General features: G+C 44.7%; 2 protein-coding genes across 3 annotated transcripts; one reads left to right on the forward strand and one right to left on the reverse strand.

The window, feature by feature from the left end:
* Nucleotides 1-11: 11 nt before the first annotated feature.
* On the reverse strand, nt 12-14,044 carry zdhhc16b (zDHHC palmitoyltransferase 16b). Its single transcript, XM_014179202.3, has 10 exons — nt 13,857-14,044; nt 6,860-7,113; nt 6,460-6,654; nt 6,238-6,326; nt 6,087-6,115; nt 5,772-5,905; nt 2,760-2,845; nt 1,444-1,567; nt 1,294-1,364; nt 12-1,204 (listed from the first exon to the last, which is right to left on the reverse strand). The coding sequence occupies exons 2-10, from the start codon at nt 7,103-7,105 to the stop codon at nt 1,096-1,098; spliced, it is 1,083 nt and encodes a 360-aa protein (XP_014034677.1). The 5' UTR covers nt 7,106-7,113; nt 13,857-14,044; the 3' UTR covers nt 12-1,095.
* A 25-nt stretch (nt 14,045-14,069) lies between these two features.
* Nucleotides 14,070-27,105, forward strand: vps35l (VPS35 endosomal protein sorting factor like). 2 transcript variants are annotated; one of them, XM_014179200.3, is made up of 29 exons: nt 14,070-14,312; nt 14,658-14,757; nt 15,033-15,218; nt 15,457-15,576; nt 15,684-15,708; nt 15,836-15,915; nt 16,017-16,145; nt 16,237-16,321; nt 16,476-16,532; nt 16,604-16,712; nt 17,602-17,649; nt 17,751-17,844; nt 18,091-18,291; nt 19,932-19,978; nt 23,069-23,180; nt 23,322-23,438; nt 23,533-23,586; nt 23,695-23,838; nt 23,938-24,023; nt 24,164-24,244; nt 24,378-24,441; nt 24,545-24,643; nt 24,927-25,004; nt 25,098-25,212; nt 25,315-25,454; nt 25,592-25,757; nt 26,040-26,158; nt 26,277-26,423; nt 26,528-27,105. In XM_014179200.3, the coding sequence occupies exons 1-29, from the start codon at nt 14,296-14,298 to the stop codon at nt 26,624-26,626; spliced, it is 2,919 nt and encodes a 972-aa protein (XP_014034675.3). In that variant the 5' UTR covers nt 14,070-14,295; the 3' UTR covers nt 26,627-27,105. The 2 variants fall into 2 exon arrangements, with proteins under 2 accessions (XP_014034675.3, XP_014034676.3); XM_014179201.3 differs by having other exon boundaries at nt 16,616-16,712.
* The last annotated feature ends 39 nt before the right edge of the window (nt 27,106-27,144 follow it).

Genomic DNA, 27,144 nt, shown 5'->3' on the forward strand with positions numbered 1-27,144 from the left:
AAAAAAGAAGCTTCAGTCTCCAAAAACAATATTTTATATTAACCAATACAAGCTGATATCAAATGCATTATCACAGACATGCAGCGTACAATAATGGAGCACAGCTCCTATTGGTCATGTCACAGCAGTGAGTACATTTTCACTATGGCAACCAGGTAGCCCCTCCCTACTGTTACAGGCTGGCTACTATAGAAATATCCCCTGACCATTAGAAATCTAAATGGTGGCCAAACAAGACCAGTTGGGAGGAAGTCTCATGCATTCAAGCGCTTTTAACCATGTTAAGACAGGTTAAGTGATCTTAAAGATGGCTACTGGGGGAAAACTATTTCCATAAGTGATGTGGGCAAGATAATTAATGGACAATGTTAGAAATGACATATTCCAGTAAAACTGTACTTTGCATTAGTGCCTGATAACCAACAAATGTAAAACACCTGTTAAAGATTTAACTTCACAAGGCACATTAGCAATCTTTTTGACAATTCCTAATGCTCCTACGTGGATGTTTTGTCCTATACACAGGATAGGTGCAGTGAAATGTGTTGTTTTTACAGGGTCAACCATAGTATTACGTCACCCCTGGATATTGGCTGGGACACTGCTCAGTAATATGAGCACCATGATCTAACTAGAGCCTGAACGATAATATGAATTGTTTATGTAAGTCTGTCAAAAAGTCTCCAGACTACTCACCCCTAGATGGACAATGGCCAAGGTGTGTGGTCATCTAGCTCGAACCTAGTCATTGGTGAAAAGCTCTTTGTTGGCACTGAAAAAGTCCAAACTGCTTTTTCGGTGACTTCAGTACAATTAAAAAGCACACGTTTTGTCAACTTTGGACAACATACCTACCAGTACAAAAAAACACAATCAGTTCACAAGACAGGACGACAGTTGAAAAAGACACTTCACATGACAGTGACCGGAGTGCAGATTAAGGTGCCTTGACATAAGGGTCACCATCAAGCCCGAATGGTCTACTCCTCAGAGGCTAAGAGAAGTCCTCTGTTCACCCCACCATCCAGGGGCCAGTAGTGATTCTGGGCCATAGTGTGGAGATGAGAAACTGGCCAGCAGCAGTGAGTAGTGAGGTTAGATGGTCATTGGGTCTCTTCTGGTGAGAGCCTGAGGGAATTCCCATACCAGTCCATCTTCATGGGGAGCGTGACTAGACGGCAGGAGGACTCTGGTCAACCAGTGACTGTGAGAAGAGGAAGTCAAACCAACTCAAAGAAGAATCATTTAGGTTTCACAACAGTCTAGAAGTTTGCGGTGATCTGGAGGGCTTACCTTGTCTCCTCCACACCAAACAACACTTTCCAATTGTTTATCTTCCCATAATGGTATGGATTTCGGAACACCTTACAAGAGAGAGAGGCTTTACTCGCCAATTCCAAACTGGTACACCGTGTTGATATGAGTAAATCCAATAAACCTCACCTTTCCTTTCTCCTTTAAGCGTCTGATCTCTTTCTTGTTGATGTGTCTCTCCACGCTGGTCTCTCCTAGGGTGATGAGGATAGCATGCCACAGTGTCAGACCTCCCAGAGCGACTGCCACCGAACTGCAGGGAGGAAAAACAGCGATCACGATCATATTAAACTAAATTAAAGGTAAAAGGTATATTTGAGAATATGAACAAAAGTATGTGGACACCTGCTTGTCAAACATTTCATTCCAAAATCATGGGCATTAATGTGGAATTGGTCCCCCTTTGCTGCTGTAACAGCCTCCACTCTTCTGAGAAGGCTTTCCATTAGATGTTGGGACTTGCTTCAATTTAGCCACAGGAGCGTTAGTGAGCGCTGACGTTGGGTGATTAGGCCTGGCTCGCAGTCGGCGTTCCAATTAATCCCGATGGGGTTGAGGTCAGGGCTCTGCAGGCCGGTCAAGTTCTTCCACAGCGATCTAGACAAAACATTTCTGTATGGACCGCACTTTGTGCATGGGGGCATTGTCATGCTGAAACAGGAAAGGGCCTTCCCCAAACTGTTGCCACAAAGTTGGAAGCACAGAATTGTATAGAATGTCATTGTATGCTGTAGCATTAAGATTTCTTTTCACTGGAACTAAGGGGCCTAGCAAAACCCTGAAAAACAGCCCCAGACCATTATCCCTCCTCCACCAAACTTAACAGTTGGCACTATGCATTTGGGCAGGTAGCAATATCTGGGAATCCGCCAAACCTAGATTCGTCCATCGGACTGCCAGATGGTAAAGTGTGATTCCGCTTGTGTTAAGCTCCCGACGAAAAGTTATTGTGCTGATGTTGCTTCTTGAGGCAGTTTGAACTCAGTAGTGAGTGTTGCAACCGAATACAGGCGATTTATACGAGCTACAGCACTCGCAGTCCCGTTCTGTGGGCTTGTGTGGCGTACCACTTTGCGAGTGAAGCCATTGTTGCCCCTAGACATTTCCACTTCACAATATCAGCACTTACAGCTGACCGGGGCAGCTCTAGCAGGGCAGAAATTTGATGAAATGACTTGTTAGAAAGGTGGCATCCTAAGATGGTGCCACGTTGAAAGTCACTGAGCTCTTCAGTAAGGCCATTCTATTGTCAATGTTTGTCTATGGAGATTGCATGGCAGGGTGCTCGATTTTATACCTGTCAGCAACCGGTGTGGCTGAAATAACCAAAATCCACTAATTTGAAGGGGTGTCCACATACTGTTGTGTATATATAGTGTACATAGAACAGCCATAGCGGTTGACGTCAACAACTTCTTTTTTTTGCAGTTACAAATGTGTCTCACCTTGTTAGCACCCAAATGAAAATGACACTCTTGTGGACCATCTTTTCTCTGAAGGAAAATAGTGGTGGTGGCGTCTGATAGTAGCTCTAGACGGAAAGCAAAACCAAACCATGTGAAAAGACCATCCATGTACAGCAGTTGTAATTAGTAAATGTGATGCCACTGAGTATTCTACAGGATTGAACAACCAACCACAAAAAGGCTAACAGGAAACACAGTAGCTGGGTTAACAGTAGCACATCTACAGTCCTCCAATTGCAACTTGTGACAAAGAAGCGAAATACGAAATGCCAAGTCTGTAGCCATTCACAGCCAAGGGAGCTAAAAAAATAACTACTAATCACAGGGGACTTTGCCTGACTTGAGGACTGCAGTCTCACTGGGCAGTGAAACATGGCCGACTCCATGCCAGTGTAGGCTGAAAATATTTTAGGCATCTCAGATTGTGAGAATTGCCAGAACAAACTTGGGAGGAAGTCTGATGTCTGACATACTCTTTACATTTATCACAAACCATTGGAGAAAATTGACATTTTAAGCCCTTTTAGAGCTACCTATACATGCCTCCTGTAAGACCCTATGATTTGTGAACCGTACATGATACAGACATCTAGGTGTCATTATACTCCTTATAGTGTGCTATAAAATATGTAGGTCTTGATATTAGGGCTCTAGAATGGCGCAGCAGTCTAAAGCACCAGCTCAGTGCTAGAGGCGTCACTACAGACCCTGGTTCAATTCCAGGCTGTATCACAACCAGCCGTGATTGAGAGTCCCATAGGGCGGAGCACAATTGGCCCAGCGTCGTCCGGGTTTGGCCGGGGTAGGCCGTCATTGTAAATAAGAATTTGTTGTTAACTGACTTGCTTAGATAAATTATAGGTTAAATATTATAATTTTTTTTAAAGTTTCCACATCAACTTATTCAATATAAAACTTTTTTTTTTATTACAACTAAATGGCATGTTATAAAAGGGTCCAGATAACTTTTGTGATTTCATGTTTGAAAAACTAACCCCAAACAGCAAATGACTTCCTCATCCTCTGTGTAGTATGGGGGCCCCAAAAAAAACATGCTCCAAAATCGCCCAAAAAAACGTTATATTCCGTTTTGCGTGACTCGAGCAGTTTCCCTATCCAACTGTTCCATTCTCTGTGTAGCCTGCTACAACAGGTAACTGCCAAAATAAAGGAAACACCAACATAAAACATCTTATTAGGGCGTTGGGCCACCACGACCCACCAGAACAGCTTAAATGCACCTTGGCATAGATTCTACAAGTCTGGAAGCACCCCATGCTTTCAATATACTTTGTATCCCTAATGTATCCTTTATTTCAGCAATTACCTGCCGAATGGACGGAGAGGTATCGCTCGAGTCGCAACAAAATGGAATAGAACTTTGCGGATAAAGTTCGGAATGACAATTTCATGTGTACAATATTTAAAGACCTGCATCACTATAATGACAGCTTTGCAGTTTCCAAATAGGACATCTTTTTGTGTTTTTGGAGCCTCTGTTCATGTTTTTTCAGGCTCCCATACTACAAATTGAGAATAAGGAAGTGATTTGCTGTTTGGGGTAAGTTTCTAAAAACATGAAAGGTGTCTGGACCCTTCTATAACATGCCATTTAAAATCAAAAATAGAGAATTGGTTGTGAAAATTAAAACTTGCCATTTAAAGACAGTTTGGAACAATATACTCTACAAGTACCAACAATACTATGCTGGTGTGGAGTCGTCCACATATAAAACCCCATACTATACAGGGAGATGATTGACAAATTGTTGTCAATCAAATGTTGATTGTTAATTAACAGTGAGACCCAGCACTGCCCAGTGGACCTTTACAGCCTGTCAGTCTGTATTACCTGGCCAAAAAAGAAGAACTCCGAAAATATTTTTTTTTTTCAGTGCGGACCCTCTACAAATTAATCTGCCGTTTTAATTCCAGTCAACGCACCAGTTCTGAGTTCAGTGGTTTCAAGAACCTTTTGTAGTACCTGGCCAGTCATGAGCTCAAGGAGACTGAGCAGTCTGTGCCCTACTCCCATCACTGGCTCCCCCTGTGGCTTCCACACTGCGGTGGAAGCGCTAGTGGAACAATGGCAATTCATACACTGGCTGCATCCCGAATGGCACTTTATTCCCTATGGAGTGCGCAACGTTTGACCAGGGCCCACAAGGCTCTAGTCAAAAGTAGTGCACTACATAGGGAATAAAGTGCCATTTGGGACACACCCACAGCTTCAGTCAAGTTGGTGCCCTTGACTAGCTCAAACACAACTCATAATGCTAAGGGAAACTATAGGCTAGATGTGTTATAGGGCCAGGGTGATTATTATAGAATGGTACCTCCCATCTTCTATGTCGCTAAAGAGAACACATGTCATACGTCAGAGCGATTGAAACATAAAAATATATATATTTCTCAAACAGTGAGGTGTTGGCTCAGAGCCATAGGTTTTATTACTATATAAACTCCCATCTTGCCATGAGTGATTGGTGTGAGAACAGTAAGTGGTCTTGAGCCTGGAGGCTTTAGATTACATAAGAAACAATCCGACTGGTTATATACACAACGGCACCAGTTATCTGCACACCACCAGCCTTCTCAGCGGACTTGAAGATAAACAAGTGTATTACATTGCCGTTAACGTGTCATGTGATCTGATGTCCTTGATCCCTACACTTTGTGGTCTGTTCGCTGTCTTTGCTTGGCTGCCGTCTCTCTTTAGCTAAACTAGCGGCAGTGAACTTTACACAGCTTGCTCAGAATGTACGGCCTTTCGCTCACCTCTATGAAAAGACCATGCCATATCTAGCACATAAGAGAAGGAAAATGTGGCAAAGACATGCCAGACTCTACCCAAACAGTCACGAACCAAGCGGCCTCACTCAATCAGGGTGTTTGGGTCACATGTATGGCAGTACTCAGAATACTTTTTGAAAGTCAGAGTGTCAAGCCTCCTAGAACCTCTAAGAAGTTGACATTCTTGGTCTCCCTCACCTCGACAGCGTTGTAGGCCTCTATGAACATGTCTTTGCAGCTGACGCTGCAGTACATGCAGCCCATGGTCATGTACAGGCAGAAGGAGAAAAAGTAGCGGTGGTTGAAGTGGCCCACACAGTTGTTGAGCCAGGCTAGCATCACAAGGCAAGTTAAGGTCAAAGTTAATGAGGCAGATCTAACAAAAGATAAAACATGGAAAAAGGCAAGATGATTTAATTGTATGACTGTCCCCCCTGGGGTTTTACAATGCTATAAAACATATCTTTTAAAGGAATCTGAGAGATGAGATGTTTGTTGGTCTAGAAAGGATACGACAGTGGTGATCCATCTTCAGAATACACCTGGAATGAAAGAGAAAGTCACTCAGTGTGATTGACCTGTGCTATGGACTAGAGCTATCCAGTAGAGGTTTTTTATTTCTTGATGACATCATCTGATGACAGTCGGAGTGTCCTTAACTTACGTATTGCAGATGCTGCAGTGGTGAGTTCTGGCTGGTTTGGGGACGATGCATTTTTTACAGATGGACACTGACGGTGTATCACTTTTAACCTGAGAAACAACAAGCCGAAAAAAGGGAACTAGAAAGCATGAAGTTATTTCAGAATCAAACCTATCTATAGCCCTGTCTTCCTAGTGTTTCCCAAAAACAGTTTTCCTGCAGGCATTGGAGTGGGCACCTCACCTGTGGTGGGTGTCCAGGGGAGGTGGTGGTGGCCTTGTAGTAGTGGAAGAGGACCATCATGAGGACCCAGTGGCCGTAAGTGAGGTGCCAGACGATCCACTGCAGCGGGTAGGTGTTGAGGATGACAGGCAGCAGGCACAGGTAGACAATGACCAGCACAGAGCTGGTGAGGGCAATCACCAGGCACACAAACACCTGGGAACAGAAGAGAGGGACACGAACAGAGGGAGAAACTCACGAGGGCACGTGAAAGGTGAAATACTGTGAGAAATAGAATAGCAAAAAGGGGTAATGTAACCGAACATGGGAGATTTGATTAACTGGCCTACATTTAATGAAATACAATAAAACACTAATATTTGACTGTACATCTGCGCAGACAATTGAGCCATTGACTTACCACCCCAAACCAGCGAGTCACATTGTCGACTATCCAGTAGACGGGCTCAAAGACACAGTCCAGGCAGGTGTCAGAGTTGGTGAGGCTGTTGAAGTAGAGGGAGTTGAGCAGCAGCTTCCAGTAGCTCCACAGCTCTCGTAGCTTCCTCTGGGGCTTGCTGGGTCGACCCCCTCGCTTAGGGCACAGCCGGCACCAGCGCAGGCACAGACGCATCATCCTGGAGAACTGCCACCTCCAGCTGCGCATGCCCCCGCCTTCCACACACACACGGACAGACACGCAACACAGAAGCAGGTGAAAAACTACTACGACCAGGAAGAACAACTTGGAATGTGCGGTCATCCATATCGCAGATGATATCATCATGGTCACGCTTTCTTTGGGGATAGAATACCCACGGTCGAGTGGTAACACTCACAGCTCGACATATACTACGACCTCGGAGACCTGGGTTCAATCGCCACATCCACCCATCCTACAACGCCTCCTCTCATCAAGCTCCCCCTTCAAATTCTTATCTGTCTAAATAATCTAATGCCTGAATAAAACATGAATAAAATACAAAGAGGGTGGAATTCCACTCTCCCCCCGCCCCCCCGAAAAGGCCCTCATCTCAATTAAATACTGCAACCCCCCCACCCCAAACTCACCTATGAAAAGACTATTGTCTGAGACAGACAAAAACCAAATCTAAGTCTTAAAAAAAAGCTAATCAAGAGAGACTCCTGCGCAGCGCATGGTCTTCCTCTCCACGGAGCAAAGTCAAGGCATTAAAGTAATTAAATCCAGCTGAGTGCTGTTTCCATTGGAGCCAAAGGACGCATCAGGCATGCCCAGAAAATAGGACAGGGCTATCAGGTAATAAGTGCGTCCACTCTCACAGAACTTATAATGTTAATAATGCATGAGAAATACAGTTCTGTGGCTGAGCCGTCCATAGAAAGACCTTGGGAATGCAAAACCGGTAACCTTATAAAGACACCAAAAGCCCAAGGATGAATTTCCTTAGAGGGGAATAAGTGGACACCAGAGCGCCAAGGCGCTCCAGAATGCTAAGGCCATACACATTTTATTAAATGTTTTAACAGATTTCTTTTTTTGAAAAGTGAGGGGAGCGAGCGAATAAAAAAAAATATAGCTGTGAGCAGCAATGAACGGGGTTCACAGAATAACAGAAAGGACAAGATTAGTTGGATAAAGCAAGCACTATCATGTAGGACAGGGGTGGGCAATTCCAGTCCTCGAGGGCCTCATTGGTGTCACAGTTTTGCCTCATCCCCAGCTAACACACCTGACTCCACAATCACCTAATCATGATCTTCAGTTTAGAATGCAATTTGATTAATCAGCTGTGTTTGCTAGGGATAGAGAAAAAGTGACACCAATCAGGCCCTCGAGGACTGAGTTTCCCACCCCTGATGTAGGAACTATCTTCCTTTATGTGCAATCAGTGAAAGTATTACCATGTTTATCTCTCAATACCACAAGGATGACAAGTGAATTTAGTCTAGTGCTGTAGGTTAGTTTTCTTAAAGTCATTACTTAATGTATTCAGTTTATATATAAATAAATTCAGCAAAAAAAGAAACGTCCCTTTTTCAGGACCCTGTCTTTCAAAGATAATTTGTAAAAATCCAAATAACTTCACAGATCTTCATTGTAAAGGGTTTAAACACTGTTTCCCCATGCTTGTTCAATGAACCATAAACAATTAATGAACATGCACCTGCGGAACGGTCGTTAAGACACTAACAGCTTACAGACGGTTGGCAATTAAGGTCACAGTTATGAAAACTCAGGACACTAAAGAGAAATTTCTACTGACTCTGAAAAACACCAGAAGAAAGATGCCCAGGGTCCCTGCTCATCTGCGTGAACGTGCCTTAGGCATGCTGCAAGGAGGCATGAGGACTGCAGATGTGGCCAGGGCAAAAAATTGCAATGTCCATACTGTGAGACGCCTAAGACAGCGCTACAGGGAGACAGGACGGAGAGCTGATCATCCTCGCAGTGGCAGACCACGTGTAACACCACCTGCACAGGATCGGTACATCCGAACATCACACCTGCAGGACAGGTACAGGATGGCAACAACTGCCCGAGTTGCACCAGGAGAACACAATCCCTCCATCAGTGCTCAGACTGTCCGCAATAGGCTGAGAGAGGCTGGACTGAGGGCTTGTAGGCCAGTTGTAAGGCCAGTCCTCACTAGACATCACCAGCAACAACATCGCCAATGGGCACAAACCCACGGTCGCTGGACCAGACAGGACTGGCAAAAAGTGCTCTTCACTGACGAGTTGCGGTTTTGTCTCACCAGGGGTGATGGTCGGATTCGCATTTATCGTCGAAGGAACGAGCTTTACACCGAGGCCTGTACTCTGGAGCGGGATCGATTTGGAAGTGGAGGGTCCGTCATGGTCTGGGGCGGAATGTCACAGCATCAATGGACTGAGCCTGTCGTCATTGTCTACAATCTCAGCCATACTGCTCGTTCTGTGCGTGATTTCCTGCAAGACAGGAATGTCAGTGTTCTGCCATGGCCAGCGAAGAGCCCGGATCTCAATCCTATTGAGCATATCTGGGACCTGTTGGATCGGAGGGTGAGGGCTAGGGCCATTCCCCCCAGAAATGTCAAGGAACTTGCAGGTGCCTTGGTGGAAGAGTGGGGTAACATCTCACAGCAAGAACTGGCAAATCTGGTGCAGTCCATGAGGAGGAGATGCACTGCAGTACTTAATGCAGCTGGTGGCCACACCAGATACTGACTTACTTTAGATTTTGCCCCCCTCCCCCCCTTTGTTCAGGGACACATTCTATTTCTGTTAGTCACGTGTCTGTTGAATTTTATGTTCATACAAATATTTACACGTTAAGTTTGCTGAAAATAAACGCAGTTGACAGTGAGAGGATTTTTTTTTTTTTGCTGAGATAGATGCCTATGCAAGTGGCAGGACTGCCTGTTTCTCATTTTCCTGAAGAAAAGATCCACTTTCTACTACGTTCAGACCACATAATAGGGCAACAATATACAGATCACGATATTTCACATTGTTTGTCTGCATAATTTAAATCTAACATTCATTTGCATGAGACAAAGTCCACTTGACCAATAGTTATTGCTCTAGTATCCTATGATGCCACTGGTGCCAATGAAATCTATAGTGCCACCAACTGGTAACAGTGACTTTATATTCACACAGCTTCTAAAGAACATATACAATGCATTCGCAAAGTATTCAGACCCCTTGACTTTTTCCACTTTGTTTCATTACAGCCTTATTCTAAAAATGTATTAAATAGATTTATTTCCTCAATCTACACACAATACCCCATAATGACAAAGCAAAAAGAGGGTTTTTAGATTAAAAAAAAAAAAAAAATAGTTATTTAAAAAAAAAAAAGGTTTTCATACCAAATTTCATGTTCCCATATCCATCGGTTTAGTTCTTATAGCCCTGGTGTGATATGGAGTCATCTAGTGGTGAAGCTTGGCTGACTTTGAATGCAGCAAATAATAATTCTCAAATTCCATTGAGTCTATATACTAAATCTGGAGTCAATCTGAATAAATGGTTAATGAGAAGATTTTAAAATTATTTTTCACATTAGCATATGTGCTAACATGCATTTATATGTAAAGTAGGACCATATTTGAATGCAGCAACAATTTCTTCTCAGAACCATTCAAGACTAATGTAATGAGTCTAAATACAATATCTGGAGTGAATCTGACGTATGGTTGATGAGAAGATGATTGCAGATGATTTTGAGCATAAGCATTACATAAGAAAATAATGAGTTGTTAATAGTTTCCTTGTTTTTTTAGATATCAATACCAAATTCAGTTAGGTTTATCTTAGGGATGTCCATGGTAGCGACAAGTTTCAAGTTGATAGGCCACCGTGGAGTGGATTTACAGTTTTTTTTAAATGGACACGTAAAATCTGAATTTTGAATTTTGATTTTTTGAAGTATTTTTAGCACATTTTAGCATGGCCAACTTTGAATGCATCAATGTTATTTTCTCAAACTCATTAGGGAATATTTGGATTAGTCCTCATTATTATGATTCTACTAATTTTGCTATGGGACAGAGAGAAATTAGCAGTTTTACATCATATTTCCTGCAATTCTACACTTTGACATAAATGAAATGTTATTTGTCACATGTGCCAAATACAACAGGTGTAGACCTTACAGTGAAATGCTTAATTACAAACACCCAAAACCAACAATGCAGTTAAGAAAATACCCCAAAAATGTAAGAATAACAAATAATGAAAGAGCAGTAGTAAATAACAATAGTGGGGCTATATACAGGGGGTACCGGTACAGAGTCAATGTGCAGGAGCACCGGTGTCGAGGTAATATGTACATGTAGGTAGAGTTGTTAAAGTGACTATGCAGAGATGATAACAGAGAGTAGCAGTAGCGTAAAAGGGGGGAGGGGGGCAATGCAAATAGTTTGCGTAGCCATTTGATTAGATGTTCAGGAGTCTTATGGCTTGGAGGTAGAAGCTGTTTAGAAGCCTCTTGGACCTACACTTGGCGCTCCCGATACCGCTTGTCGTGCTGTAGCAAAGAGAACAGTCTATGACTAGGGTGGCTGGAGTCGTTGACAATTTTAGGGCCTTCCTCTGACACCGCCAGGTAGAGAGGTCCTGGATGGCAGGAAGCTTGGCCCCGGTGATGTACCGGGCCGTATGCGCTACCCTCTGTAGTGCCTTGTGGTCGGAGGCCAAGCAGTTGCCATACCAGGCAGTGATGCAAACTGTCAGGATGCTCTCAATGGTGCAGCTGTAAAACCTTTTGAGGATCTGTGGACCCAAACCAAATCTTTTCGGTCTCCTGAGGGAGAATAGGTTTTGTCGTACCGTTTTCACGACTGTCTTGGTGTGGTTGGACCATGTTAGTGATGTGGACGCCAAGGAACTTGTAGAGAAATGTTTACAGTTTTTAATGATATCGGAGTGAGAGTGACTAAGAAAAATCAATGCCCCCCCCGGTCAGTAATTCAACCATGATTACTACAAGTTTAGATAGCTGGCAAGACTCATTTACCAATCAAAATTGTTTTAGCTTACATGGGCTAATTGAGTGACTGACATAAGAGAAACTGCTGATGCACAACCACATTTCTAAATTGCACTTTGTGTATTCTATTGTAACTCTCAACAGCAAGTTGAGACCCAGACAGTTCAGCATCATTTTTTTAAAGGGGTGGCCACCAGTTGCCCACCCCTGCTCTATAGAAACCTTAGTTCAACACCTAGCAACCTAATCAAGATATTTTAGGAGAGACTAAAAGAGAAAGTTCAGCCATAATCCGAAAGGGAATGTTGTGTCTCTCTTTACTGGAAGCTTGAGGACATTCATTTTCCTATAAATCGTGGCAATTTCTCAGTACAATTTTTCAACAACAACAACAACAACAAAAAAGTTGAAAAGTGAAGAGGGGCATCCGTTAAACACTTAAATGTGTATGGCCTGATAATCAATTATTAGTGCTGGGACCGTCACTGTGGCCTGCCGTTTGGCCTACAATACCGCCCCTTTGTTGTCATTATGCAGTGGGAGTACGTGTGATCCCTCTTCACAAGCAGCGGCGCAGATGGAATGAAAGAAATGTCATAATGCCAACAGGGGAACACGAGGTCAACCAGTATTAATGAGATCATTGATCGGCATATGGCAGCATGCCATCAAAGTCAAAGAAAGGCTGTGTGGAACTGGAAAAGAGTAGGGACGATTTCCAGCCAAATCAACAGGCTGTCGACTACCTAGGCTACCTTTGCTTTTATTACATTTTTATTTTAACTAGGCAAGTCAGTTAAGAACAAATTCTTATTTACAATGATGGCCTACCCTGGCCAAGCCCTAACCCAGACGACGCTGGGCCAATTGCGCACCGCCCTATGGGACTCCCAATCACAGCCAGTTGTGATACAGCCTGGAATCGAACCAGGGTTTGTAGTGATGCTTCTAGCACTGAGATGCAGTGCCTTAGACCGCTGCACCACTCGGGAGCCAAAGGTAAAGTACAGAGTGACATATTGGAACAAACCCATATAAATATGGGTTTTTCTCAATCTCAGATTAACCCATTAAAAATGTATTTTAAAACAGAACAATTAAGCTCTTTATCTGGGGGGTAAAAAAAAGTAAGGCAGAGCAGGCGGTCTCTATGGCAACCCCCAAATCTTCTCAGCTTGGAAATAGTCTCCTCTGCTCTGCCCAGATAATAAGCTTTGCCGTCTGTCCTCGAGACTGGTTTAGCCTCTGTGTCTGCAGCACAGGCCTGGCAATTGGCAAACTGCACAGACTCCAAATGTTTGTTGTTTCTGCTCATTTGTGATCTTTCTCTGGGCAACACTGCCACTGCTGTGTGTCTCTTTACTCCCAATGGAAAGTTTTCAGTCCTCAGCTTAGAGATTTGTGCTTGTGTTGACAGTACTGGAACTAGGGAATGATGGAGCTGCTTATTGGGGTCATTACACTGCAGAAAACTGCCTAATTCTACAATCTGAGGGATGCAAATGAGCTGTCAGACATTCACACAGAGAACAATCCACAACATAGAATGTTAATCCAGTCACAAATTAACTGTAAGTAACTATCACATCCTAAAGCATTATATTTATATGATCACACCAACAACGCTGTCAAAAATATGTTGAATGTCTGCAGGTGTACAAATAACATAGGCCTAACTACTATTTACGTCTGTATTTTACAGGGTTCTGTCAATCTCTGCTGCTGTTGCCGCTGGCTACCACACTGAACAAACAATAGTGTGCGAGCAACGTTAGCCAGCTATAGCTATTCCACCTGGCAATCTTGATAGCAGAGTTTTCCACAGGCAGACCCCCTACATGAGATTACAATCTGAGATGTGTGTCGATTACAAAATATTGCCAATTATGACGGCTAGCTATAGCTAGCTAGCTAATTACTGACACCATTGATATGTCAATCATGTAAATATTCCACTCACCTTAACGTATCTTCTGAAATGATAGAACCAGCTGGGTTAAATAAATTGCAATTCAAGTCATAACTGTGAAATGTTAGCGACACTCAAAGATATTTAGCAAAACGAGGAAAACATTATGAATCGTGCACCGATGCACAGCAGCCCTTGCTAGCTTGCTTTCTTGTGTAAAAAAAAATTATAATAATCCTGATGTTGCGCACGCATTGCATCTTGGGAAATTATGTTTTTTCGTACTCTTCGAAATGTCAATAAAATCGTTCCCTACTGATCTGTGGATCTATTCAAGTCACGCTAAGCCACCCATCCTTTTTTAGATTTTTATGTTTAATGAGTACTTTAAAATAAAATCTGGACAAATCTCTTATTAGAGGAGAAAACGGTGTCGTCTCAGAATTAGTACTACAACCAGGAAGTGTAGACGTCATATGACTGGAGAAAAATGGCTGCTGTGCAGTGGTAAGATGCATCTTTTCTGATCCTAAATCTGTTTTTGGTGTCCTTTAAATCTTAAGAGTATGAAATTGACATCAAAACAAGATAGCTAGATGCATAAAAACAAATGAAAATGCGCGTGGTCTGCCTGATCTTGCTGTCATAACTTGTCACGAGCTGTCAACTTCTTTTTTTTATCTCGATGTCAGCTAGCATAACATTCAGCATCAAAGTACAGTCTGAAAAAGAACGCACTTCTACGTGCAGGATCCTCATATTTCGCTAAAGTTGCGCTGTGTTTGTATTAATGCAGGTTTATTCCAGAGACCTCTGGGTAAATCAAGCTGTAACATATGTTTTCCGCGACAGGCACTCTCGTGCACGCAGGTATGAGTCTGAACTGCAGAGCTGTGGCCTGGAGGTCGCCCCAGTGGAGTTTAGCGACTACCATCCCCTCAAGTCCATCACTGTGAGTAGGGCACCGTATGTTGTTGATGCACACCATATGTGGCAAAGAAATGGATACTTATTGTATGTAGGCTTGATTTCTTCACATCCTCATCATCATTATTAATGCAAGAGTAAATCGTCCTACCATAGAACATGTTTCTAATCATTTGAGCATAGCTCTCTCTCTCTCTCTCTCTCTCTCTCTCTCTCTCTCTCTCTGTGTGTGCGTGTGTGTGTGTGTAGCTCAGTAGTAAACAACTTGTCCCCCTCCACCCATCCATACATACCACACAGGTGACAGACTCCAAGTCGCGGAGGGGAGCGCGTAAAGGCAGCACCTCCTCCTCTTCCTCCTCTTCCAGCTCTGTGGCACCAGATCCCCTGAGCTCCATGCTGGATGGAACAGACCCCTTGTCCATGTTTGCTGCAGCCTCTGCCAGCGAGTCCCCCCTAACCCTCTCACAGAGCAGCTCCACTGGGGTGAGTGATTCACTGGGGTGTGGATAGAATGAAATTCTCACTGAGGGATAGATGGAATGGAGGTTGATAGTGGGACAACGGTGATGGAGGGGGGGGGGGTCTGATATTTGTATCGTGTCTCGTTATGGAGCCATTGTCTCTTAAAAGGATGTTAAAAATAAAGCAATGTGCACAATTTCCTCCTCTCTCTGTCTCTCGCTCTCTTTCACTCAAATATTTTTTTCTGTGCTCTGTTCAGGACTTGGGTAGAGGAAAGAGGAGGGAGAAGGAGGATGAGGTTGGAGTGGACTTTGAACCGTGGTCATCCAAACGGGGAGAAATCCTTGCCAGGTTCACTACCACGGAGAAGCTCTCCATTGTGAGCAATGATTGTGCTTTAAGATCCCTCCAAGAGAAACATTTCCCCTTTCCCATCCTTGGTAATGGGACTAAGACTGACTTCTCTCTCTTGTTTTTTTTTGACAGAATCTCTTCATGGGCTCAGATAAAGGTAAGTCTACTCCAACATTTATAGTCTTTGATATACAAGATCCCCTATTCTGAAAGCTTGCTCGATTGAGTCTAGACAAAAAACCCAAGCACACGTGCATTGTTGTGGCACTTCTGTCATTCTCCAGGCAAGGCTCCCAGTCTTGCCTCCTCTGCTGTATCGGAGAAGGTGCGAACTCGCCTAGAGGAGCTGGATGACCTGGAAGAGGTAAGTACAGCAGAATGGATCTACAGCCAGAACGTTCTCTGTTGAGTTTGTTGTCAAGAATGTTAGTGTTTACGTCTCTAATGTTGTGTGTATGTCGTCAGGGGTCTCAGCGGGAGCTGCTGAATCTGTCCCAGCAGGACTATGTGAACCGTATCGAGGAGCTCAACCAGTCTCTAAAAGAGGCCTGGGCCTCTGACCAGAAGGTCAAGGCCCTCAAAATCGTCATCCAGGTCAGAACTGCAATACTTATAACAGATCTATTACAACGTAATATGTTTACAACGTTATTTCAGTCTATGTCATTGCATGTGTGTGTCTTAGTGCTCCAAGCTGCTGTCAGACACAGCTGTGATTCAGTTCTACCCAAGCAAGTTTGTCCTCATCACAGACATTCTGGACACCTTTGGTAAGTACTGAGGACTGGCATGTCACTTCAATTAATAGCAGGGCATTCTATAGTAACATAGTCACATTTTTCACATTGGATGCTGTAGTGGGTTTGATTGTTGTCAGGAAGGGGTCACGTTACGTCAGGTGACCAAAATGTCTCTCTCTCTTAGGACGTCTGGTGTATGAGAGGATCTGGTCCATGTGTTCTGACCCTCGCCCCCTACCAGGTATGTCCTGTGCGTCAAACCAAGTGCTCTCCATGGTTCCTTCCTTTTTTCTTAGTTATTTATTTATTCAGATCCCTGTCCAGACTCCTTTACAGCTGATGAAGTGAATGACACGGCCAAGGAGACCTGCCTCAACTGGTTCTTCAAAATTGCCTCCATCAGAGAACTCATCCCTCGACTGTATCCTTTATTATATAAAAAAAATAAAAATAATTATATACATCAACTTTCTAGTAGCACACTAAGTTATTCATACATACATGCAGTTATTTTGTGTTGTTTTGTCTCTGTACTTCAGCACTTTGGATTTTAAATAATACAATGACTGAGGTTAAAGTGCAGACTGTCAGCTTTAATTAGAGGGTATTTCCATCCCATAGCGGGTGAACCGTTTAGAAATTACAACTATTTTGCTACATAGTCCCCCCCCCCCCCCCCCCCCCCCACACACACACACACACACACACATTTTAGGGGACTAAAAGTTTTGGGACAAATTCACTTATGTGTATTAAAGTAGTCAAAAGTGTAGTATTTGGTCCCATATTCCTAACATGCAATGATTGCATCAAGCTTCTGACTTCAAACTTGTTGGATGCATTAGCTGTTTGTTTTTGGTTGCGTTTCAGATTATTTTGTACCCTATATAAATGAATGGTAAATCATGTATTGTGTCATTTTTTAGTCACTTTTACTGTAAATAAGAATATAATATATTTCTAAACACTTCTATATTAATGTGGATCCTACAATGATTACGTATAGTCCACAATGATTACGGATAGTCCTGAATTCATCCTGAATAATGATGAGTGAGAAAGTTACAGACGCACAAATATCATACCCCCAAGACATGTTAACCTCTCACCATTACAATAACAATTTTTGGGGGGTATGATAATTGTGTGTCTGTTAGCATCATTTCAAATCCAAAGTGCTGCAGTACAGATCAAAAGTAACAAACAATGTGTCACTGTCCCAATACCTTTTGGAGCTCACTGTGTCTACCTATGTCTCTGATCACATCCTTACATAGTGGTTTGAGTTGAATCCTTGACTCCACATGCAGATATGTAGAGGTAGCTCTCCTGAAGTGTAACCGTTTCTTGACCAAGTGGTTAGTATCCCTCCCATGTTTCCCCACCTTGCTCTAGCACCACTCTCTCATCCCTCTAGCCATCCGTTCACTGGTTTCACTCCCTCTCTCTGTGTTCTCAGTGGGATCCAGGAGACGGTGCCTCGCCTCACAGCTATGATCCGGGGGATAGGGGACCCCCTGGTGGCCGTGTATGCCCGGGCCTACCTCTGTAGGGTGAGACTGGCTTCTAGAACATATTTTCTCTCAACTCTCTCTCATTGGTTGCCCTCATTTACAGAGATTTTAACCGCCCTTCTTGCTTCTTTCCCCCTGTATTACATTTTGACTCAGTCATGAGAATGGGATAAATTCTTTCTTCTCCCTATTTTAATCTCTTTTCTCCCTCTCTAATCTCCCTGTTTTCTTCCTCTACTTGTTTCCACCAATCCCCTCTCTCTGCATCCATCTCTCTCCGGCCAGATTGGGATGGAGGTGGCTCCTCACCTGAAGGACAGCCTGAACAAGAACTTCTTTGACCTGCTGGGGACGTTCCGTCAGATCCACGGCGACAGTGTCCAGAACCAGCTGGTCCTGCAGAGGGTGGAGATCCCCGTCTACCTGACCCTCTACTCCCCCGCCATCCACTGGATCCTGCAGTGTGTCTCCTACAGAGCACCAGAGGTACATTACCACCCAGCATAACACATCCACAGTGGTCCGACAATTGAGTGAGGTTGACCAATAACAGTTATATAGTTATTGTATTGGGGATATCCCCATAACAGTGGCTGGCATGTAAACTCAGGAAAAAAAAGAAACGTCCTCTCACTGTCAACTACGTTTATTTTCAGCAAACCTAACATGTGTAAATATTTGTATGAACATAACAAGATTCAACAACTGAGACATAAACTGAACAATTTCCACAGACATGTGACTAACAGAAATGGAATAATGTGTCCCTGAACAAAGGGGAGGGGGTCAAAATCAATAGTAACAGTCAGTATCTGGTGTGGCCACCAGCTGCATTAAGTACTGCAGTGCATCTCCTCCTCATGGACTGCACCAGATTTGGCAGTTCTTGCTGTGAGATGTTACCCCACTCTTCCACCAAGGCACTTGCAAGTTCCCGGACGTTTCTGGGGGGAATGGCCCTAGCCCTCACCCTCCGATCCAACAGGTCCCAGACGTGCTCAATGGGATTGAGATCCGAGCTCTTTGCTGGCCATGGCAGAACACTGTGACATTCCTGTCTTGCAGGAAATCACTCACAGAACGAGCAGTATGGCTGCTGGCATTGTCATGCTCGTGGGTCATGTCAGGATGAGCCTGCAGGAAGGGTACCACATGAGGGACGAGGATGTCTTCCCTGTAACGCACAGCGTTGAGATTGCCTGTAATGACAACAAGCTCAGTCCGATGATGCTGTGACACACCGCCCCAGACCATGACGGACCCTCCACCTCCAAATCGATCCCGCTCCAGAGTACAGGCCTCGGGGGAACGCTCATTCCTTCGACGATAAACGCAAATCCGACCATCACCCCTGGTGAGACAAAACCGCGACTAGTCAGTGAAGAGCACTTTTTGCCAGTCCTGTCTGGTCCAGCGACGGTGGGTTTGTGCCCATAGGCTTGTGCCCATTGTTGGTGATGTCTGGTGAGGACCTGCCTTACAACAGGCCTACAAGCCCTCAGTCCAGCCTCTCTCAGCCTATTGCGGACAGTCTGAGCACTGATGGCGGGATTGTACGTTCCTGATCGGGCAGTTGTTGTGCCATTCTGTACCTGTCCCGCAAGTGTGATGTTCGGATATACCGATCCTGTGCAGGTGTTGTTACATGTGGTCTGCCACTGCGAGGACGATCAGCTGTCCGTCCTGTCTCCCTGTAGCGCTGTCTTAGGCATTTCACAGTACAGACATTGCAGTTTATTGCCCTGGCCACATCTGCAGTCCTCATGCCTCCTTGCAGCATGCCTAAGGCACGTTCAACCAGATGCGCAGGGATCCTGGGCATCTTTCTTCTGGTGTTTTTCAGAGTCAGTAGAAAGGCCTCTTTAGTGTCCTAAGTTTTCATAACTGTGACCTTAATTGCCTACCATCTGTAAGCTGTTAGTGTCTTAACGACCGTTCCACAGGTGCATGTTCATTCATTGTTTATGGTTCATTGAACAAGCATGGTAAACAGTGTTTAAACCCTTTACAATGAAGATCTGTGAAGTTATTTGGATTTTTGCGAATTACCTTGGAAAGACAGGGTCCTGAGAAAGGGATGTTTCTTTTTTTGCTGAGTTTATTTGACATCCATTGTTCCATTGCAGGCCCTGCTAACAGAGATGATGGAGAGGTGCAAAAAGCTTGGGAATAAGTGAGTACTCCTCTACACCAGAGGGAATTCTTTAGAAGCCAGATGCACTGGGTTCCTGTAATACAGATCAAATGTTGTATGTCACATGCTTCGTAAACGACAGGTGTAGACAAACAGTGAAAAGCTTACTTACGGGCCCTACCCAACAATGCAGAGAGAAAAATAGAGAAATAATAAAAAATTAAAAAAATAACTCTAGGAATAAATACACAATGAGTCACTATAACTTGGCTATATACACGAGGTACCAGTACTGAGTTGATGTGCAGGAGTACGAGGTTGAGGTAGATATGTACGTAGGGATAAAGTGACTTGGCAACAGGATACATAACAAATGGTAGCAGCAGTGTATGTGATGAGTCGAAAGAGTTAGTGCAAAAAGTGTCAATGCAGATAGTCCAGGTAGATATTGTTTAACTATTTAGCAGTCTTATGGCTTCGGGGTAGAAGCTGTTCAGGATCCTGTTGGTTCCAGACTTGGTGCATCGGTACCACTTGTCGTGCGGTAGAAGTGAGTAGAGTCTATGACTTGGGTGGCTTTGACAATTTTTAGGGCCTTCATCTGGCACTGACTGGTATAGAGGTCCTGGATGGCAGGGAGCTCGGCCCCAGGGATGTACTGGGCCATACGCACTACCCTCTGTAACACCTTGCATTCAGAAGCCAAACAGTTGCTATACCAAACGGTGATGCAGCCAGTCAAGATGCTCTCAATGGTGACGCTGTGTAGGGGTGTGTGTGGACCATGATAATTCCTTAGTGATGTGGACGCCACAGAACTTGAAGCTAACGACCCGCTCCACTACACTCCTGTGGATGAGGGCGTTCTTGGCTCGCCGTTTCCTGTAGTCCACGATCATCTCATTTGTCCTGCTGACATTGAGAGAAAGGTTGTTGTCCTGGCACCACACTGCCAGGTCTCTGACCTCCTCCCTATAGGCTGTCTCATCGTCATCAGTGATCAGGCCAACCACCGGCGTGTTGTCAGAAAACGTAACGATTGTGTTGGAGTCATACATGGCCAGGTAGTTGTGGGTGAACAGGAAGTACAGGAGGGGACTAAGCACGCACCCCTGAGGGTCCCCCGCATTGAGGGTCAGCATTGCTGATGTGTTGTTGCCTACTTTCACCACCTGGGGAGGCCCATCAGGAAGTCCAGGATCCAGTTGCAGAGGGAGGCGTTCAGTCCCAGGGTCCTGAGCTCAGTGATGAGCTTGGAAGGTACTATGGTGTTGAACACTGAGCTATACTCAATGAACAGCGTTCTCAAATAGGTGTTCTTCTTGTCCAAGTGGGAGAGGGCGGTGTGGAGTGCAATAGAGATTGCGTCATCTGTGGATCTGTTGGGGCGGTATGGGAATTAGAGTGGGTCCAGGGTGTCTTGGATGATGGTGAAACAGCTGGAGCTCTCATGCATGGTTCAGTGTTGCTTGCCTCAGTGTTGCTGGCCTCAAAGCGAGCATAGACCGCATTTAGCTTGTCTGGTAGGCTTGTGTCACTGGGCAGCTCGCGGATGGGTTTCCCTTTGTCTGTGACAAAGTTTGTGGGGACGACGTCGATGCACTTATTAATGAAGCCGGTGACTGATGTGGTAAACTCCTCAATGTTATCAGATGAATCCTGATACATTTTACAGTCTGTGCTAGCGAAAGAGTCCTGTAGCTTAGCATCCTCTTCATCGGACCACTTCCGTATTGAGCGCGTCATTGATACTTCCTGTTTGAGTTTTGGCTTGTAAGCAGGAATCAGGAGGATAGAATTATGGTCAGATTTGTCAAAGAGAGTGCGAGGGAGAGCTTTGTATTCGTTTCTGTGTATGGAGTAAATGTGATATAGATTTTTGTCGCCTCTAGTTGCACAGGTTACATGCTTACAAAAATGATGTCAAACGGATTTCAGTTTACCTGTATTATAATCACCGGCCTCTAGGAGCGCCGCCTCTGGATGTGCATTTTCTTTGCAATTTCGGCGCCATACAGCTCAATTAGTGCGGTCTTAGTGCCAGCATCGGTTTGTGGTGGTAAATAGACAGCTTCAAAAAATATATACTGAACAGAAATGTAAATGCAACATGAAACAATTTCAATGATTTTACTGATTTACATTTCATATAAGGAAATCTATGGATTTCACTGGGCAGGGGCACAGCTATGGGTGGGCCTCGGAGGGCATAGGCCCACCCACTGGGGAGCCAAGACCAGCCAATCAGAATGAATTTTTCTCCACAAAAGAGATTTATTACAGACAGAAATACTCCTCAGTTTCATCAGCTGTCCGGGTAGCTGGTCTCAGACGATCCCGCAGGTGAAGAAGCCAGATGTGGAGGTCCTGGGCTGGCGTGGTTACACGGGGTCTGTGGTTGTGAGGCCAGTTGGACGTACTGCCACATTCTCTAAAATGACGTTGGAGGCGGCTTATGGTAGAGAAATGAACATTCAATTCTCATGGAAACAGCTTTGGTGGACATTTATGCAGTCAGCATGCCAAATGCATGCTCCCTCGAAACTTGAGACATCTGTGGCATTGCGTTGTGTGACAAAACTGAACATTTTAGAGTGGCCTTTTATTTTCCCCAGTACAAGGTGCAGCTGTGTAATGATCATGCTGTTTCATCAACTTTTTGATATGCCACACCTGTCAGGTGGATGGATTATCTTGGCAAAGGAGAAATGCTCACTAACAGGGATGTAATCAAATTTGTGAACAACACTTTTGAGAAATAAGCTTTTTGTCCATACGGAACATTTCTGCTATCTTTTATTTCAGCTCATGAAACATGGGACCAACACTTTACATGTTGTGTTTATATTTTTGTTCGGTATAGATAAAAACTATCTTGTTAAATAGTATGGTCTGCAGGTCATCATGAGGTATTCTAATTCAGGCGAGCAAAAACTCGAGACTTCCTTGACATTAGAGATTGCGTACCAGCTGTTGTTAACAAAGATACAACCCCCTTAACCTTACCCGAGGCTGTCGTTTGGTTTTGAAGTTTCATATAAAAATCAACTAGATGTACAGTATATTATCCATGTCCACAGGAAGCCAAACCTGGGTATTGAGTCTCAACCAATGTTGATTTCCCCACAGTGCCCTGCTGCTGAACTCGGTGATGTGGGCGTTCAGGGCGGAGTTTATCGCGACGAGAGCCACCGACTTCATCGGCATGATCAAGGACTGCGATGAGGCAGGATTCCCTAAGGTTAGACACATCCACATTCACCATGTCCTCCAAGTGTGCTCTAAAAATAGCATCGTTGCCCCTCCCTTCTGCCTCCAATATAGCTTTTATCTGTTATCTGCGTTGTTTACTCTTCAACTTCCTCTCTTTGTCCTCCTTCAGCACCTGTTGTTTGGCTCTCTGGGCCGCAGTCTGGCCTGTGCTGACCCTCCTGAGGCAGAAAGGCTGCCCATCCTCAATGAGGCCTGGAAGGTCATCACCAAAGTGCGAAGTCCACAGGTACATAACAAATAATAACCCTCTTAGACGATGAAGGCGTGCTTGGTGGTTCACATTAACAAATGGTTGTAAATGTTTCATTCTCTTATTCCAGGATTACATCAACTGTGCTGAGATCTGGGTGGAGTTCACCTGTCGTCACTTCACTGTGAGTGTCCAAGAGAATTCCAGAGGTGCCAATGAAAGAGTTCTAAGCACAAGGGTCTCGAAATGATTCCTGCTATATAATCCTTATTTTCTCTGATGTTATTCTAAGAAACGTGAGGTCAACACTGTGCTCTCTGACATCATCAAGCACATGACCCCAGACCGGGCCTTTGAGGATGCCTACCCTCAGCTTCAGTCCGTGATACGGAAGATCCTCACCTACTTTCATGACTTCTCTGTCCTCTTCTCCATGGTAAGACTTGGTGTTGACATTCTCCAGTCTCAAACAATCCCTTGTGTTTTAGCAGCGGATAGATCTAACTAGTTTCTCTGGGATCCCTCCCCTCCTCAGGAGCGTTTCCTTCCCTTCATGGACATGTTCCAGAAGGACAGCGTCAGGGTGGAGGTGTGTCGCTCCATCATGGACGTGTTCATCAAGTATGTCTGGTTTAGCCAACACCTTTTGCTGTTGTCATGCTACGTGGCTAATGTCACCCAGGCTAAATGTCTCTTCCACACTGTACGTGGGAAGTCAGTTTGCTTCCGTGTCTGTCCCTCATGTCTGTCTGTCTTCTCAGACACCAGCAGGAGCCCACTAGAGATCCTGTCATCCTCAATGCTCTACTCCACGTCTGCAAGACCATGCACGACTCTGTCAAGTAAGTAGCCAACTGTGTGTGTGTGTGTGTGTGTGTGTGTGTGTGTGTGTGTGTGTGTGTGTGTGTGTGTGTGTGTGTGTGTGTGTGTGTGTGTGTGTGTTATAAATGACCCTACTCTCTCTGTGTCCCTTAGTGCTCTGACGCTGGAGGATGAGAAGAGATCTCTGGCCTTATTGATCAATGGCTTCATACGCATGGTGAGTGTCTTCGACTCAGACTGCCCATCCTCTCCAGACACTCCTTCTCCTCCTGCATTTCCAAGGTTGACAGATAGTGACTCAGCATATGTCTCTCTCTCAGGTGTCGTTTGGCCGTGACTTTGAGCAGCAGCTGAGTTTCTGTGTGGAGGCCCGGGCCACCTTCTGTAACCTGGAGCCAGTGCTGGTGCAGCTCATCCACGTGAGTACAGCACAGCAGCCAAGGGACCCACCATACCCTACCTTCATCGTGTTATCTGTGTGTGCGTGTGTGTGCGTGTGTGCGTGTGTGCGTGTGTGTGTGTGTGTGTGTGTGTGTGCGCGCATGTGGGACCACACCTCAACGTGGTTCTGCTTTGCGTTGCAGTACAAACCGACTTCTTTTGACAGTTGATATGAATCTAGCTTAACCTTTTAATCATTTTGTCATGGTCATATATATATACTGTACATACACGCGCAGGACTTTTGTCCTCTTCTCCCAGACTGTGAACCAGCTGGCCATGGAGACAAGGCGTGTGATGAGGGGGAGCCACTCCCGCAAGACTGCTGCTTTTGTCAGGGTGGGTCATGCTACCTCACTGTCTATAACCCCAACATCTGTGTCCTCAATATGGTCACTAATACAATCACTGAATCCTCGGTCTCTCTCTCAGGCATGTGCTGCCTACAGCTTCATCACCATTCCCTCCCTCACCAGCATCTTCAGCCGCCTCAACCTCTACCTGCTGTCTGGGCAGGTGGCCCTGGCCAACCAGTGTCTTTCCCAGGGTGAGTCTGAGTGTGCTCTGTTCAGAATAGACAGACCCAGAGTCCTGAGGTTTTCACCAGTTCTGAAGTGAATTCTCATTCATTGTTATCGCTCTCTCCTAGCGGATGCATTCCTGAAGGCAGCGGTCAGTGTGTTGCCAGAGGTGCCACGCAGTATCAGCATCGAGGGCAAACTGCGCTCTTCTGAGGGCTTCCTGCTTGACTTCATCAACAACTTCCTGTCAGCACTACTAGTTGTGCCGGTAAGGAAACATCCCTGCTTTTCCCATAATGAATAACTAAAGAAATAGATGTCAAGGAAGTACTTCCGGGGGGGGGGGGGGGTGTGTGTGTGTGTGTGTGTGTGTGTGTGTGTGTGTGTGTGTGTGTGTGTGTTCAGGACCACCCAGAGGCAGGGGTGTTGTTCCTTGTGCGTGGGCTGCTCAACATGGTGCAGGACTACACCTGGGAGGACAACAGTGACGCCAAGGTCCAAGTCTACATCAGCGCCCTGCCACTACTGGCTGCCATGAGTCAGGAGAGCTACCTCTATTCCATCCCCAAAGGTACTACCTACAAACACACACCCTCTTCTCCCATACTTTTCAGGTTTATGTGGCATGTAATATAATACTATATGGCTTTTAGCAAACACTTTTATCCAATGCGGCTTACAGTCATGCGTTCATACATTTTTTTAAGTACGGGTGGTCCCGGGAATCGAACCCACTATCAGAGGGCCATATGATATTGGTCTCTCAGAATAGGCTAGAAATATAGAAGTGTGAACTTAAAGGATAATTGGAGTCAAAGCCAGCTAACACACATCCTTCCTTTCTCTTTTCCAGTGGACTCGAATGAAACACTTTATGGAGGAGATCCCAAGTTTTTGGCAGAGATCAACAAGTTATGTGAAACTCTGATTGGACAAGTGCTGGACCACCTCAAGACCTTGGGTAGAGATGAGGTAGGACACACTATGCCAGTGTCCTGAGAAAGTCACCGGTTATACATTTTTTTTTTGTATTTATCCATAAACATGTTTAACTCTCTCTTATCTCTTCTTGTCCCTTCCTCTGTTGTAGAGTGTTCATAGACAGGGTAGTCTGGCCTTCTCTCTGTTCGGCTGCCTCCTGGCTCATGGGGACCTACGCAACAACAAACTCAACCAGCTGGCTGTCAACCTGTGGAATCTGAGCCACAAGCAGGGCTACTGCAACACACGCACCTCTGTGAGTAAAACACAGGCAGTTTATAGCCATAGGGACAATAAAACATAGGAGAGATACTGTCAAGTAAAATCAAATCTCTGTATACACAACATATTTCTCGACAGGTGCGGACACTAGAGTTCATCAAGCACCAGGCCCAGCAGCCAGACATGGCTCACTTCTCAGACATGCTTCAACGCCTCACCTTGCAGTCCAGGACCTGAGGACATTGACTACATCCCCTTTTCCCATATATCTATATGCACTGTAGGGATTGCCTCATCTTATAATTGCATTATCTGTTTAGTGCCCACGATCTGTGAACCAGGATCTTGGAGGGCTGTACATGTTCTGATTCTCATCCTTCAGTATTTCATTTGGACCTAGTAAACTAGGTGTGTAGACTAGCCAATCAACTGATTAATTCATTGCCAGATTGATATGAAAACTCAAGACAGATCAGTCCTCAAGGACTGGAGCTAGACAGCCCTGCAAACAGAGGTCCTTGGTACCATTGTTGGAAAGATTTAAAAAAAATGAAGATTCATGCAATGCCGTTAAACTTCCCTGCATTTCAGTGATTGTACACTTGTTTATGGATTTGTACTGTACTGAAATTGTTTCTCCATTCTGTGAAAACATTTTGTATATCGTTGTAAAATGTCTGAACGTACGTGATTTGAAAAAAGCAAAACCAAACCAAGGCGGTGTTGTGTATTTGTAACAAATGATTGGCTTCGTA

Source organism: Salmo salar, chromosome 28 (assembly GCF_965601325.2).
Source record: "Salmo salar chromosome 28, fSalSal1, whole genome shotgun sequence".
Taxonomy (NCBI): Eukaryota; Metazoa; Chordata; class Actinopteri; order Salmoniformes; family Salmonidae; genus Salmo; species Salmo salar.

What these genes read in the sequence shown, in the direction of transcription:
- zdhhc16b (XM_014179202.3), bottom strand. Translation starts at nt 7,105, where the DNA reads ATGCGCAGCTGGAGGTGGCAGTTCTCCAGGATGATGCGTCTGTGCCTG. An exon ending in CCCCTGGACACCCACCACAG is followed by an intron (nt 6,327 to 6,459) that starts GTGAGGTGCCCA and finishes GTTGTTTCTCAG; the next exon opens with GTTAAAAGTGATACACCGTC. An exon ending in GCTTAAAGGAGAAAGGAAAG is followed by an intron (nt 1,365 to 1,443) that starts GTGAGGTTTATT and finishes CTCTCTTGTAAG; the next exon opens with GTGTTCCGAAATCCATACCA.
- vps35l (XM_014179200.3), top strand. An exon ending in AACCGTTTCTTGACCAAGTG is followed by an intron (nt 17,650 to 17,750) that starts GTTAGTATCCCT and finishes CTGTGTTCTCAG; the next exon opens with TGGGATCCAGGAGACGGTGC. An exon ending in TGCAAAAAGCTTGGGAATAA is followed by an intron (nt 19,979 to 23,068) that starts GTGAGTACTCCT and finishes ATTTCCCCACAG; the next exon opens with TGCCCTGCTGCTGAACTCGG.